A 12,710-nucleotide genomic window follows, 5' to 3' on the forward strand; every position below is an offset into this window, starting at 1 on the left:
AGCAGCACATTCTCTGTGAATGGAGCAGAACAAACAGGTAACCAGTCATGCATTGGCCATCAGATAGGCCTTGCAGAGCCTTTACTCCGCTCTATGCATGCACATATTTGTACTGAACCTCCAGTTGGATAACTCAGTGTCTTACTTCTTGTATCCAATCTATGGGTTTCACCATTGTGGCTCGTGGTTGCAGCTTTAATCATAAGTCCAAATAAGCTGAGTCAGCACAAAACAGAAAAGTCCAAATGAATGAAGTTAAAAATCTACTGAACAAATTCAACAATTCATTAACGAGACAGAAAATGAAAAGATGGTAATCTATCTGGCTCAGCAGCTTTCCACTGAGACCCTCATCACAGCTTAAAATCAGCATGAGGTGGCAACATCTGAATATATCTTCCTGCACAAAGCAGCCTCATTAAAACACGATCGCTAATTTCCCCTTAAAAGAGAGCAGTTGTGTTCTGAATCAAGTCAGACATTAACAGTTCATATTTCAGCTCCATCTGCACACAATCAACCTCGCCTGCTGTATTTCTCTGAACTGTAGATGGGGCCATTGGTACAGTATATGTATGGTCCATGAGACTGTGCTGCCTCTGTACTGTCCGCATCAGGGTGGACTCCACTATGGGGAATAGATGGCATGCTTGAAATGACAACGAGCCTTTGAGTGGCCTAAATATCTGCAGACCTCACTGTCAACACCATCTGAAGGAGGAGTCTTGTTAAACAGCAGCTTACTTCACTTGCCATGTATTATCTGAGTGAACTCATTTACATTTAGCAGAAGCTTTTACAATAAGTACATTTGTCACAAGAGAGAAACACGACATCACCGTCGATGGAGAAAAAGAAATATAGAAACAGCTGTCAAGCCGTCATCTGAGGAGCTGCTATTTGTCAAAGATTCTTTTAGTGCATAAGTGCTGTGATTGAAGTGCTGATGATACGAACATACAAGTGCATGATTATGTATGGGTGGGGGGGTAGGAGGGAGTCACGCTCTAAGTCAAGGTGAAGTCTGGAGTCTGATGCTGAAGACAGAGAATGACTCTGCTGTCCTGACACTGGTCGGGAGTTTATTCCACCTGAGGCGCTCAAAAAAAAGAGTTGTGACTTCTCTGAGCGACTTTTGTTTGCTCTCAGTGATGGCGGTACCAGCCGGCCCGCTGATGTAGCAGAGTGCAGTGCTCTCTCTGGGCCGTGTGGTCTGACCAGGGTTTGGAGGTAGATGGGTGTAGTTCTGCTGACAGGCTTGAAGGCCAGCACCATCGTCTGGAATCGGATGTGAGCCATCTCAGAGCTGGCCTGCCTTCCACACAGAGACAGAGACGAGCTTCCCGTGTCATCATCCACAACATTTTCCTGCGTTTGCCTCCTCACATACATACTGGACCTTCACCTCTGAAGGGTCGTCAGTACACTTGAGACGCACACTCTCTCACAGTCTCTCCTCTGTGGCTCTCAGTTCAACACATGAGAAGTGACAGAGGTGTGTGTCTGAACATCTTAACAGTGTCAGTGATGGAAAGTTGTTTCACAGACGAGCACTGTGTTTGAGTTTCTTTTAGACTTTGGTACATCCTCACAAGACAACAGCCAAGGACAGGAAGATACCAAAATGCAGCCACTCACAGCTGTGGAGAGAGGTCAAAGGTCATCCAGCAGGAGGCAGCGTACGGCTGGATCAGATCACGTCGGACTCACAGAGACTTCTGTTCACCTGCTGTCACATGACCAGAGGAGCTTCTTCCTCCTCCTCTCTCTGGCTGTTTGCTTCAGTGCCGCTCCAGTAACAGTGTGATGGGGGAGTTACAAGTAAAATTCAGGCTAAACTTCAGTTCATGCATTGCTGAGCGCACCAGATGAAGCCCTCAGGCTGCCTGGTGAAGCCAAAGAGCCGGGCTTGTAAACAGATCAGATGCAGCTCTGGCAGATTTTCACTTGATCAGAAAGGTGACTTTGTTTCTCTGGGAGATTCTTTTGTCTGTTCAGACATGTATCATCCTTCTCTTTTAAAGCAACAATATCTTTCTGAAATTTTACATTTACAATTTGGTTATATAGCGTCAGAATACAGATCATGACCCGCGACTCCACCACCACATTTACTTCTGTTTGTCCCAGTCCAAAATAATAAAGTGCCTCTGACAAGAGATAAGTATGGAGCTCTGAAAGGTCTCATCGTCTGCTGCAGGGCGGCTGGAGATCAGCATGGAGCTCTTAGCTGTAATTTACTCGTTGTAGTACTCAGAGGTTATCTTCACTGATAATGTGAGCACCAGATATTTTCATGCCTCTTGACAGCGATAGTCGTGCCCAGAGGCACCGTGTGTTCAGGTTGTCTGCCCGTCCGTCCGTCCCATTCTTGTGAGCGTGTTATCTCAGGACCACCTCGGGGGGTTTCTCTGAAGTTAGCACAAACGTCCGCATACAGGAACTGATTCGAATACGGTGGTCAAAGATCACTTTGATGCTCATCGAGACAACGTTTCCCATAAATGTCTGCTTGGATCAAATGATAAGTGATGACATTTAATATCCAGCAGGATATCACTGTGACCTCGCACCATAACTTGAGGCCATATTTCACATTTGGTGAGACACTGATAAGAGACAGTAATGTTGTTGTCCACCTTCACACTGTGCTGAGGACACAGATCTTATGAGCTGCTGGTTCTACACGTGTGTTTGATTGTCCTTCTGTTTTTGACAGTGAACTCATGGGCTAACAGACAAACAGCAGCAGTCCAACACAATCACATTCATTTTTGCTGCAGTTGAGCTTCAGGTGATTGTCAGCTCACCATGAGATGAACAGTATATCTGGAGTCTACATGCTGCAGGTAAGTTCTGATGTTGATTGTCTGGTGTGTAAGGTGTGTGTTGTCTCAAGTGCAGCTCATGTGTCCACTGACCTGTTGAAGTTGATGAGCCAGATGGTGACCTCAGCAGGTGCCGCCTGGTCCCAGTGGATGGTGTAGCCTTTGGCCAGTGTGATGACGGGCTGGAACTGCTGGTAGTGTTTCCTCTTACCCAGGGCGCCCTCTAGTGTCAGGGGCCGATCAGGGTACTCATCCCTCACTATGTGCATGTTCAGGTTGGCAGGGTTACGTGTCTGGACATAGATCTGAAGAAAACAAGACCACAGAGTCAGAAGGCTGATTCCAATAGTGTGTTGAGAAACAGGCTTATCCAACATCAATGTCATTACGTGTTTCATCTCATTCTGTTTGACTAAAATGGCCCCTGGACCCCCTTGGTGTGGGGGGTAACCTAATGTTTTATAACATTATGCTTAACATCCTCTGTGTAGGTATTTCACTCATTTTATCCAGTTACAGGCCCAACAGACCCTTTAATTCAATCAAGTCCAGTCCAACATCAAACCCAGCAGCCCTGTATCGTTACAAATTTAAACCAAACATAACTGCTTAACCATAATTCAGGCTGAGCATGAAACTGTACTCACTCAGACAGCAGCCTTTTCCCCATAAACATCCATTCATTATTCCCTTAAACTAATGTTAAATGTTAAAGTTTAACAAAATGTCCTGGATCTGCACCAAAAGTTTTTGGACTGAGACCAGCATAGACCCCGGAAATCTGTTCAGTGGTTTTTGCGTAAACCTGCTGACAAAAGAACAAATAAATGGATATGGGTGAAAAGATATGCTTCTTGGTAAAAGTCAGGTGACCTCGTGTCTCTTCTCTCCTTGTTGTGCTGTTATGTAAGATGATCCCCACACAGTGGCAGCTGCTCAGCTAAGTTAAATATTCTAAGTCATCCAACGGCACCCTTGAGAGAGCCATGCTAGCAGATTCAGCCTGCTTCTAGTCTTTGTGCTGTGATAAGCAGACCATGTCCTGTGTCAGTCTGTGCTGTACTGGACACTGAGGTAAATCTCAACTACACCACAGGCTGATCACCTCCACGCTACGCTGCACTGATGCAGTAATTCATGCAAAAGGAGCCCCAACCCAGCATCTACTGCATAAATGAACATACTTTTCAGAAGGTCAACTTTTCTGAATTATAACTCTTTTGGTCGATTGGTCCTATCTAATGTTTAATATTTTGAGATACTGGATTTAGATTTTGATGAGCTAGAAATATTTGACTTTCTGTAATGAATCTAGAAAAGTTTCACTTTTTGAATTAAATTAGGGGAAAAAAGATTTGAGATGTTCCTGTACATTAACACACATTTGAACAACTTTAATTGGGACATGAAAATGCATGTGATCATTGAATGGCACATAGGGTGTGACATGAAGTAGACTTTGTGAAGGCTCATTTCTGAGAATAAATGTGTGGAGGTGTGACATGCACTGACCCACCTGTGCATAGTGGCCGCTGCAGATAGCAGCCCTCCAGTCGGGCACGTCGATGCAGTCGGGGTGACGGAGCAGCCAGTTGTCCTCTTTCACCAGGAAGGATCCGGGATATTCACTGACCGAGCCGTCTTTGTCGTGGAAGATGGTCGTCTTGTCCCCGTCCATCTGCATCTTATTAAACCAGGGACCCGGCTCCCCGAAGAACACCCGAGAGGTGATCTGCAGCAGAGAGATGGAGTGATGTAGGCATTCATTTGATGCTGCTCATATATGCTTCTATTTTGTTCTCTTATACGTCACTGATGATTATATTCAGAATGCCAAAGCTCCCAAACGTTCTGCACTGATCCAGTTTTTACTCTTGTCAAGGTGGAAAAGATCCGAAACAAATTGAAAACAAGACCAATGCTGACAGATTGATCATCCCTGTTACTGGTGAGGAGAGCTCAGAATTATTCAAATCAAGCTGCAGTTTGCTTTTTGTATTTCACGCAGAAGTGGACTCACAGGTACGTGGTCGAAGGTGATGTCAGTGACGTTATTGTTGGGGCAGCTCTGCCACGAGTTATTGAGCCTGAAGCCAAAGGCGCTGGTGTGTCGCCCCTCCAGCGCTGTGTACTTCCGAAATGTGCAGTTCTGCATGTTGATGGGCCCGTCATAGATCTGCATGCCCCGGATAGGAAAATCACTGCAGAGACACACACACACACACACACACACACACACACACACACACACACACACACACACACACACACACACACACACACACACACACACAAAACCCAGTTACAACCCATTAGTGATTTTCCTTTATTTAGTGGCAATGCAAACAGTGATGCTCATACAGTTCAGTTCAGTTCAGTTCAGTTCAGTTCAGTTCAGCATGGGCTCAAGTCCCATCTCATTCATTTACTATTCAGTATTTTGTAGTCGGCTCATGTTAACCTGGTTATCCATAGCAGATTAAGATTAGCACTGATCCAGGATTAGAGTCCATGCCTTATTGCCTGACTTTGGTGCACTTTCATCCCTGACTGAAGGCAGTGTGAAGGATTAAAGACTATTTTCCACAGCTGCTCTGTTTAACACATTTAGTCTAACAAGCATGTTTTCAACCAAACTTCCAACTTGGAAACACTTAACTTCCTTTAATCATTTGAACATTTCTCATTTCTCATTATCGTGTCTATCCACAACAGTGTGACAAGTGGGATGAGAACAAGCTCTTGGTGACCTGGACAGTGTGAAGGGTGGAATCAGACTGAAGTTGAAGAGTACAGATTGTAAAAACAGCATCACTCAAATATTAAAAATACGAGTCAGTGAAGGTTGCAGAGTTGCTAATAGAAACTGTGTGGTGTTTTTCACTACTTGATCCATTATAAATATAAAATGATTTGTTAGTTCACATTACATTTGACTGTAATCATACTGGGATATGTCTATCCTAGGTGTCCTTTTGGCATTTGACCGTCTGATGTGTTCATGTTCAGACCCACTAAGAAGTGCTGGTGATGTGAGAGAAGAGGAGAAAACAGCCACAAGTGACTTTCTGTGTTTTGGGGGTGGGTTCCTGTAGCAGCAGGGCTGTACTCCAACTGGGCCGGGGCATGGGACTGACTCTACATACCAAGTCCGGCTCTCATGCATACCAGCCTCTATTAAGCTGGTACTCCACCCAGAATCTATCTTTGGGGGAATTAAATACTTTGGCTTGAAAAGTAGCTGTCACATGTTCTCAGTCTGATGGTTCATGAGGAGCAGCAGCTGTGCTCAGCTGTTTAACCCACTGCATCAGAGCGTCTTCACTGACCCTCCATGCTGGGTAAACACAAAGTTACATGCTGTATAAAGCTCGACACAGAGGCAGCGTCTCCAGCCATAACTTGGCAATTCTTGTCACCACAGGAGTCTGTTCCAGCTGGCCACATCTACAATTCTTTATGGACAAACACAAATATCTTCTTTTACAGCCAGCTTCCAGGCCTCCAGGGGTTAAATGTTCAAGATTCAAACATCACATATCACAACTTAGACCAGGCTTAATTTGGCAGAAAAGGGAAAGGTGTTTAATCCAGGTTACATGCACACTGAAAGTGTCTGAGCAGCATCTCCTGACTACGTTAAAGCTCACGTGTGCTCTGGTGTCTTAGTTTTGAGTCTTAAAAGGGAACATGCACAATTAATATACAGCATGTATGTTACATGTTTAAGGTTCACTCATCATTGTACAACACAGGGCTGCAGAATGACATTCAAGTGGTCGTCCCTTTATGCTACACAAGAGAACCTGTGAATTATGCTGGAGAGTGGAGGATGAGTTCAGGAGTCTCACAGCCTGGAGGGTGAAGAGTGTGAACAGACCCACTGGTTTACTGGTAAATAAGATATATCAATATCTGTGATGAAGCTGCTTTTCTATCTCTCAGTGAGCTGAGCTTGATGCAGAATGAATAGAATAGAATAGAATAGAATAGAATAGAATTCCTTTTATTGTCACTGTAAGCTCAGCTTACAATGAAATTGCAGATGCATCTCTGTTCAGTGCAATACAACACAAAACATATGGAAAAAGTCACAATATAAATATATACATATATAATTGTATGTAAATCTGGAGTTTAGCGAAAATAGAAAAATAAATATGAATCTAAATGAATAAAAAAGTATGTATTGCACTGATAGTGTTGAAAATGTACTGCTGCTCTGATGGCGTGCTCACTTGTCTGAACTTTGGATACAGCTGCTCCAGGTTCTGCCAAACATTTTAGAGTTCCTGCACTGACCCCTTACAAACCTTTGGTCTCGCCATGATCTGACGCTGACAAAGACCCTCTTTGCAAAGAATAACAGTTAGTCCTCAGCCCCTTTACTCACACTCTGAATCCTCAAAACTTTGGGTTATTTCTGGGTTTATGTGCCAATATTAGACTTTTTTCAATGTCTTACAAGACTTTTGGACTCCACTGTCTGACAAATGACCACCTTAAAGTTTTATGGCAACATTGCATTCATCTGGTAGAAGTTTCTGGGCTGTAAAACCAAAACGCCCAGCAAAAATAAGCAATAATTGTGACTTACACGCCACGTGGCAGGGTTCTGCCAGTGAGGTCAGAACCCCCGAGGCCCCAGATCCGGTTGTCAGGCAGAGGCATCCCATGATTGTCACTTTCACCCACAAACAAGGAGTTTTTCACCTGCTGATGGGAGCCGTCATCATCTGGGAACGTCCCTCCACTGCACACACACAGAGGAAGCAGCAGTAGTTAGCTATAGTGGTATAAGATATAGTATAATAGTAGCTGGAGCATCAGTTCTGTTAGTGTCACTGAGCCACACTGACAGCTGCTTATATTCAAACATCAGGATGGAGACATTAACAGAGTAAATACAGCTCCAACACTTCAGGCCAAGACATCATGAATCCACCTGACAGACACAACATGGGCTGGTTCATGATCGCCATGTCATCACCATGGTAACTGTCATCTGGGACACTCAGTCACAGCCAGGTGACGACTTACAGAAGCCACGGGCAGAGAGACAGACGGGCTGAGAGACAGACGGGCTGAGAGACAGACGAGCAGAGAGACAGACGGACAGAGAGACAGACGGGCTGAGAGACAGACGAGCAGAGAGACAGACGGACAGAGAGACAGAGAGAGACAGACGGGCTGAGAGACAGACGAGCTGAGAGACAGACGGGCAGACAGAGAGACAGACGGGCTGAGAGACAGACGAGCTGAGAGACAGACAGGCAGACAGAGAGACAGACGGGCTGAGAGACAGACGAGCTGAGAGACAGACAGGCAGACAGAGAGACAGATGGGCAGAGAGACAGACGGGCAGAGAGACAGACGGGCAGAGAGACAGAGAGAGACAGACGAGCTGAGAGACAGACGAGCAGAGAGACAGACGGGCAGAGAGACAGACGGGCTGAGAGACAGACGGGCTGAGAGACAGACGGGCAGAGAGACAGACGGGCTGAGAGACAGAGAGAGACAGACGGACAGAGAGACAGACGGGCTGAGAGACAGAGAGAGACAGACGAGCTGAGAGACAGACGGGCTGAGAGACAGAGAGAGACAGACGAGCTGAGAGACAGACGGGCTGAGAGACAGAGAGAGACAGACGGACAGAGAGACAGACGGGCTGAGAGACAGAGAGAGACAGACGGACAGAGAGACAGACGGGCTGAGAGACAGAGAGAGACAGACGAGCTGAGAGACAGACGGGCTGAGAGACAGAGAGAGACAGACGGACAGAGAGACAGACGGGCTGAGAGACAGACGGGCTGAGAGACAGACGAGCTGAGAGACAGACGGGCTGAGAGACAGACGGGCTGAGAGACAGACGAGCTGAGAGACAGACGGGCAGAGAGAGACAGACGGGCAGAGAGACAGAGAGAGACAGACGAGCTGAGAGACAGACGGGCTGAGAGACAGACGAGCAGAGAGACAGACGGGCTGAGAGACAGACGGGCTGAGAGACAGACGGGCTGAGAGACAGACGGGCAGAGAGACAGACGGGCAGAGAGACAATAAATAATCAGTCACGGCACACAAGGCCAGCTTGATTCTAATCAGTTCCTGTTTGTTGTGTGTTAGAACTGCAATATTAACTTAATTGTCAACTATTTTGATAATCAATCACTGATTGATTGATCCACTGTGACTGAGCATCTCGACAGAGAGCCCTGTCATTTACACCTCACCCTCATGACTCAGCACAGGTAACAGGTGAGCTAATAATGTCTGACCCAGTCTGTAGAAAACCAGTTCATCATGGTGAGTGTAGGATCAGGTGAATTTGGAGCTTGACCCAGTCTACACTAAAGGACTTCCCAATCTCTGCTGGACAATGATTAATTCTTACGTAAGCTGTTGACTGACCCAGGAATGGGACTCAACAATCAGCTACCTCTCCCCAGGATCACTCACTGCACCTGTACATGTCTTAAGCACCTGTGCTTGTCCGTCAGGTCAGGTGGGAGCTCCCAGCTGACTGGCTGTGACATCTTTTGACAAACTCAACACAGAAAGAGGCTGGTGACGGCGGCCCGGCTGCATCATCAGCAGTACTGACATTTAGAATGAGTGATCAGAGAGGAAGTCAGAGATGACAGAACTGTCTTCATGGCTTCACAGTGACTCTGCAGCTTCAGACCAATTATTCTGCTGAGCGACAGCCTGTTCAGTCACTGTTCAGGCTCCTCCTGCTCTCTGCTCACATCACAGTGACCTGATGCAGATTTATGACGCTGCTTTTCATTCACGTGTTGTCAGAGTACAAAGGTGTGAAATGGTGATTCAATCATATCTTGTAATTACTACATGATAAGCAGGCTTCCTTTCCAAGCTGTGGAGGTAAAATCATTCCTTTAAAATCGCAACATCATCTGACAAATATGGAAGCAGCACAACAGGATGACAGCAGCTCTGCTGCTCATTCTGCTTTACTGACATTTAAAATGTTGTCGATCGCACAGAAAGGAAAAAATAAAGGTCATCTTCACTTTACTGGCACACAGACCTCAACCCTCAGTGGCCTGCTTACACTGACAAATTCATACATTTGGAAATTCTGACGTTTGTTGAACAGAGAGCTTCAAATATGGGAAAAAAAACACATTTACAATCATACATGAGTTCATGTGCTCATACAGTACGCACCACCCTGCTTTGTACAGTCAGTTAACATTTCTCACTGATTCCCAGCTCTTTGATAATCACACCCCCAAATTACTTTTCACACTAAACGCTCAGTTTCCCAGACTCCCTGTAGGGCCTCTTTCAATTCACACTCCATTCACACAGAGAAGGAGGGAGAGAAACATGGCTGTCTGCATCCATCACCAGTTGATGCAAACAGCAGCTTTTTATTACCAGCCACAGAAGAATGAACAGAGATTTAATGAGGAGGGTCTTACCTGGCCAGAGTGAGGCCGATGCCATTATCAGCAAATCTAAAGAAGAAGGACAGAATATTATTACTGCGAGCACAGCAACAAGCTGAAGTCTCCAGGGAACACACACACACACACACACACACACACACACACACACACACACACACACACACACACACACACACACACACACACACACACACACACAGACACTAGAGCAGATAAAAGGTTCATTAGATGAGGATGAATTCTCACTTTCATCTCTGACTTCCCTGTGAAACGACCTGTGCTGCCTCAGACTCATCATAAGGATATTTATCCACACTCAGTAGTTCCATGCTTGCAGTACTCACTGGCAGTCGTCCAGCCAGACATCCCCTCCTCTCAGCCAGGCTCCGTGGTCCTGGTTCTTATAGGCTACAAAGTGGTGGATTAGAGCAGGGACTCTGGGTTTGAAGGGGTCAGCATCCTGGTGGGGGCCGTATCTGAACAGGGTGGCAGTGTTGATAAAAACATTCAACAGAACAAGAAGGATCGTGTATCTGATTACAGTGCAGAGGAAGATGAGTGGACGATGTTTCCTCCTAAATGTTCCTCTGTATTACACATCAGCACCAGCTTTGCTTTCCCACATCATGTCCAGTATATGTGAAGCATGCACAGTTCATGCATGGATAAAGGCTGTAGTCATTGTACTCATTTACATTTTTTAACTATTCTTTTTGTCTACTCCAGTCTCAAGATGTTTCTCCTCATTAGATCCTCCTCACCTGCTGTCTGTGGTCCCAGAGGGGCTGCAGACGCTGAGGCCTCCTGCTTACACACTTGGCAGCACTGTTTAGTGTTGCACTAACTGCTGAAGACTGTTGGATTATCTCAGTGAATGAATCAAAGTGCTATCACACTGTTCAACAGCTCAGCTTCACTTAACTTGGCTGTCATATTCTGCTTCCCTGCTTAATGCCTCAACACCTCCTGCTTATATTACAGCAACAGCAAAGCAAATATATCATTTTGAATATGCAAATCTACAGGCTTCCATTTAGCCTACAATGGGATCTTGGTGTTGGATGCTCTTATTTGTCCCTTTGCCACCATCTGTTCTCTGTGTCCTGCCAGGCTACTGTACTGTAACAGCTAACTGTGAACAGGAAGACGTTGATTCAGTTCACAGCACTGCAGTGTTTCTGCCTCACACTGAAAACATAAAATCGCCTTAGCTGCTCAAACAATCACTCTGAATCTCATTCTGCTCTCATATTGAATCAACACATGCTGCACAACAACAACAACAACATGATCAATTATGAATTAAACTGCCATCAAGCATTTTGTTCCTGCACATATCCAAAAGAAGACAGGTCGCCATGACGACAGCGGCGACTCCCTACATTACCAGTGTGTTTGAATGCCAGCTCTCCTGCAAACGTGTCACTTTCTGTGTGCTGTTACTTTGACAGAGATGTCTAGAACATCAGGGAGAAACGGTGCAGTTCTCTGCTGCTCAAACAGTCGAGAAGAACTTAAAACACACATGAACACGGCCTCTGTCTGAGAGCACACACTGTCACAGACTGACTGGATGTGAAGAGGACCAAAATGTAAAAAACAACCAAAAAAACTGATTAAATGCAACTTATATGATTACAGCAACTAGTACAGTGAGCTTAGTATATCACACAGTACTTTACTGATGGCCAAGTTTTGTTTCTATTCCTTTATCATCAATTCAGGGTATCGTCATACCCAATGTCTACAATATAAATTCTGAAAACTGTTAAGATCATTATCCTTATAAAGACAACTTGATAAGTAACCTGTGAGTAACTATAAGCCCCTATCTGACAGTGTCAGTTTGTCACGCAGTAATGCAGGTGATGCTAGAAGATGGAAACACAAATCGGTCTCTGGTCTGCTCTGAACTTTCAGCAGGACAGGCTGGTCTACAGTTCTGCTGCTCGTCTCCACTCAGGAACTCTTTCCATTACAAGTGAAGTTTTGACATCCTCTGAGGCGAGGCTGTCTGTGAGAAAACTTCCCGACAGAGACAACTTGAGTTAAACGACACACCCACTGTGGTTCTATATTATAGCAAATACCAATTTGTCAGTTACACAACATCAACAGGAAACATGAGCATCACGCCCAGTGTAATCCATCATGATGGGTGATACTGGGCGTGACGTGGCCTCAGCTTGTCATGCAGGGTGAGGACATGTACAGGGTCTGACCTGGCTCCGACCAGAGACAGGAAGGGTCTCTTGTCCTTGTCGTTTGCCTGGGTGGTCTTTACTCCATTATCAAGGATCATTCCAGCCTGGGACAGGAAGAAAATGCACCACAGGTCAAGCAGTAAAAAAACACCAAACACAAATGATGAAGAATAAATCAATATCAAAAATAAGTTGTCCTTGGGTTCATTTACACACACAGACTTTTAGTTGTTTTTACTGCCCTA

At 45.4% G+C, this 12,710-nt stretch overlaps 1 protein-coding gene across 4 annotated transcripts in view; it reads right to left on the reverse strand.

Moving 5' to 3' along the window:
- The window catches only part of LOC119017678 (cell migration inducing hyaluronidase 1), a 161,323-nt gene that overhangs the window by 8,721 nt on the left and 139,892 nt on the right, over nt 1–12,710 (reverse strand). For all 4 annotated transcript variants that reach the window (XM_037094536.1, XM_037094537.1, XM_037094539.1 and 1 more), the window contains 7 exons: nt 12,484–12,569; nt 10,606–10,737; nt 10,274–10,309; nt 7,426–7,581; nt 4,849–5,029; nt 4,345–4,560; nt 2,922–3,133 (listed from right to left, as the gene is read on the reverse strand). In XM_037094536.1, coding sequence (XP_036950431.1) covers nt 2,922–3,133; nt 4,345–4,560; nt 4,849–5,029; nt 7,426–7,581; nt 10,274–10,309; nt 10,606–10,737; nt 12,484–12,569 — 1,019 coding nt within the window. The remainder of the gene's footprint in view (nt 1–2,921; nt 3,134–4,344; nt 4,561–4,848; nt 5,030–7,425; nt 7,582–10,273; nt 10,310–10,605; nt 10,738–12,483; nt 12,570–12,710) is intronic.

Source organism: Acanthopagrus latus, chromosome 4 (genome assembly GCF_904848185.1).
Source record: "Acanthopagrus latus isolate v.2019 chromosome 4, fAcaLat1.1, whole genome shotgun sequence".
NCBI lineage: Eukaryota > Metazoa > Chordata > Actinopteri > Spariformes > Sparidae > Acanthopagrus > Acanthopagrus latus.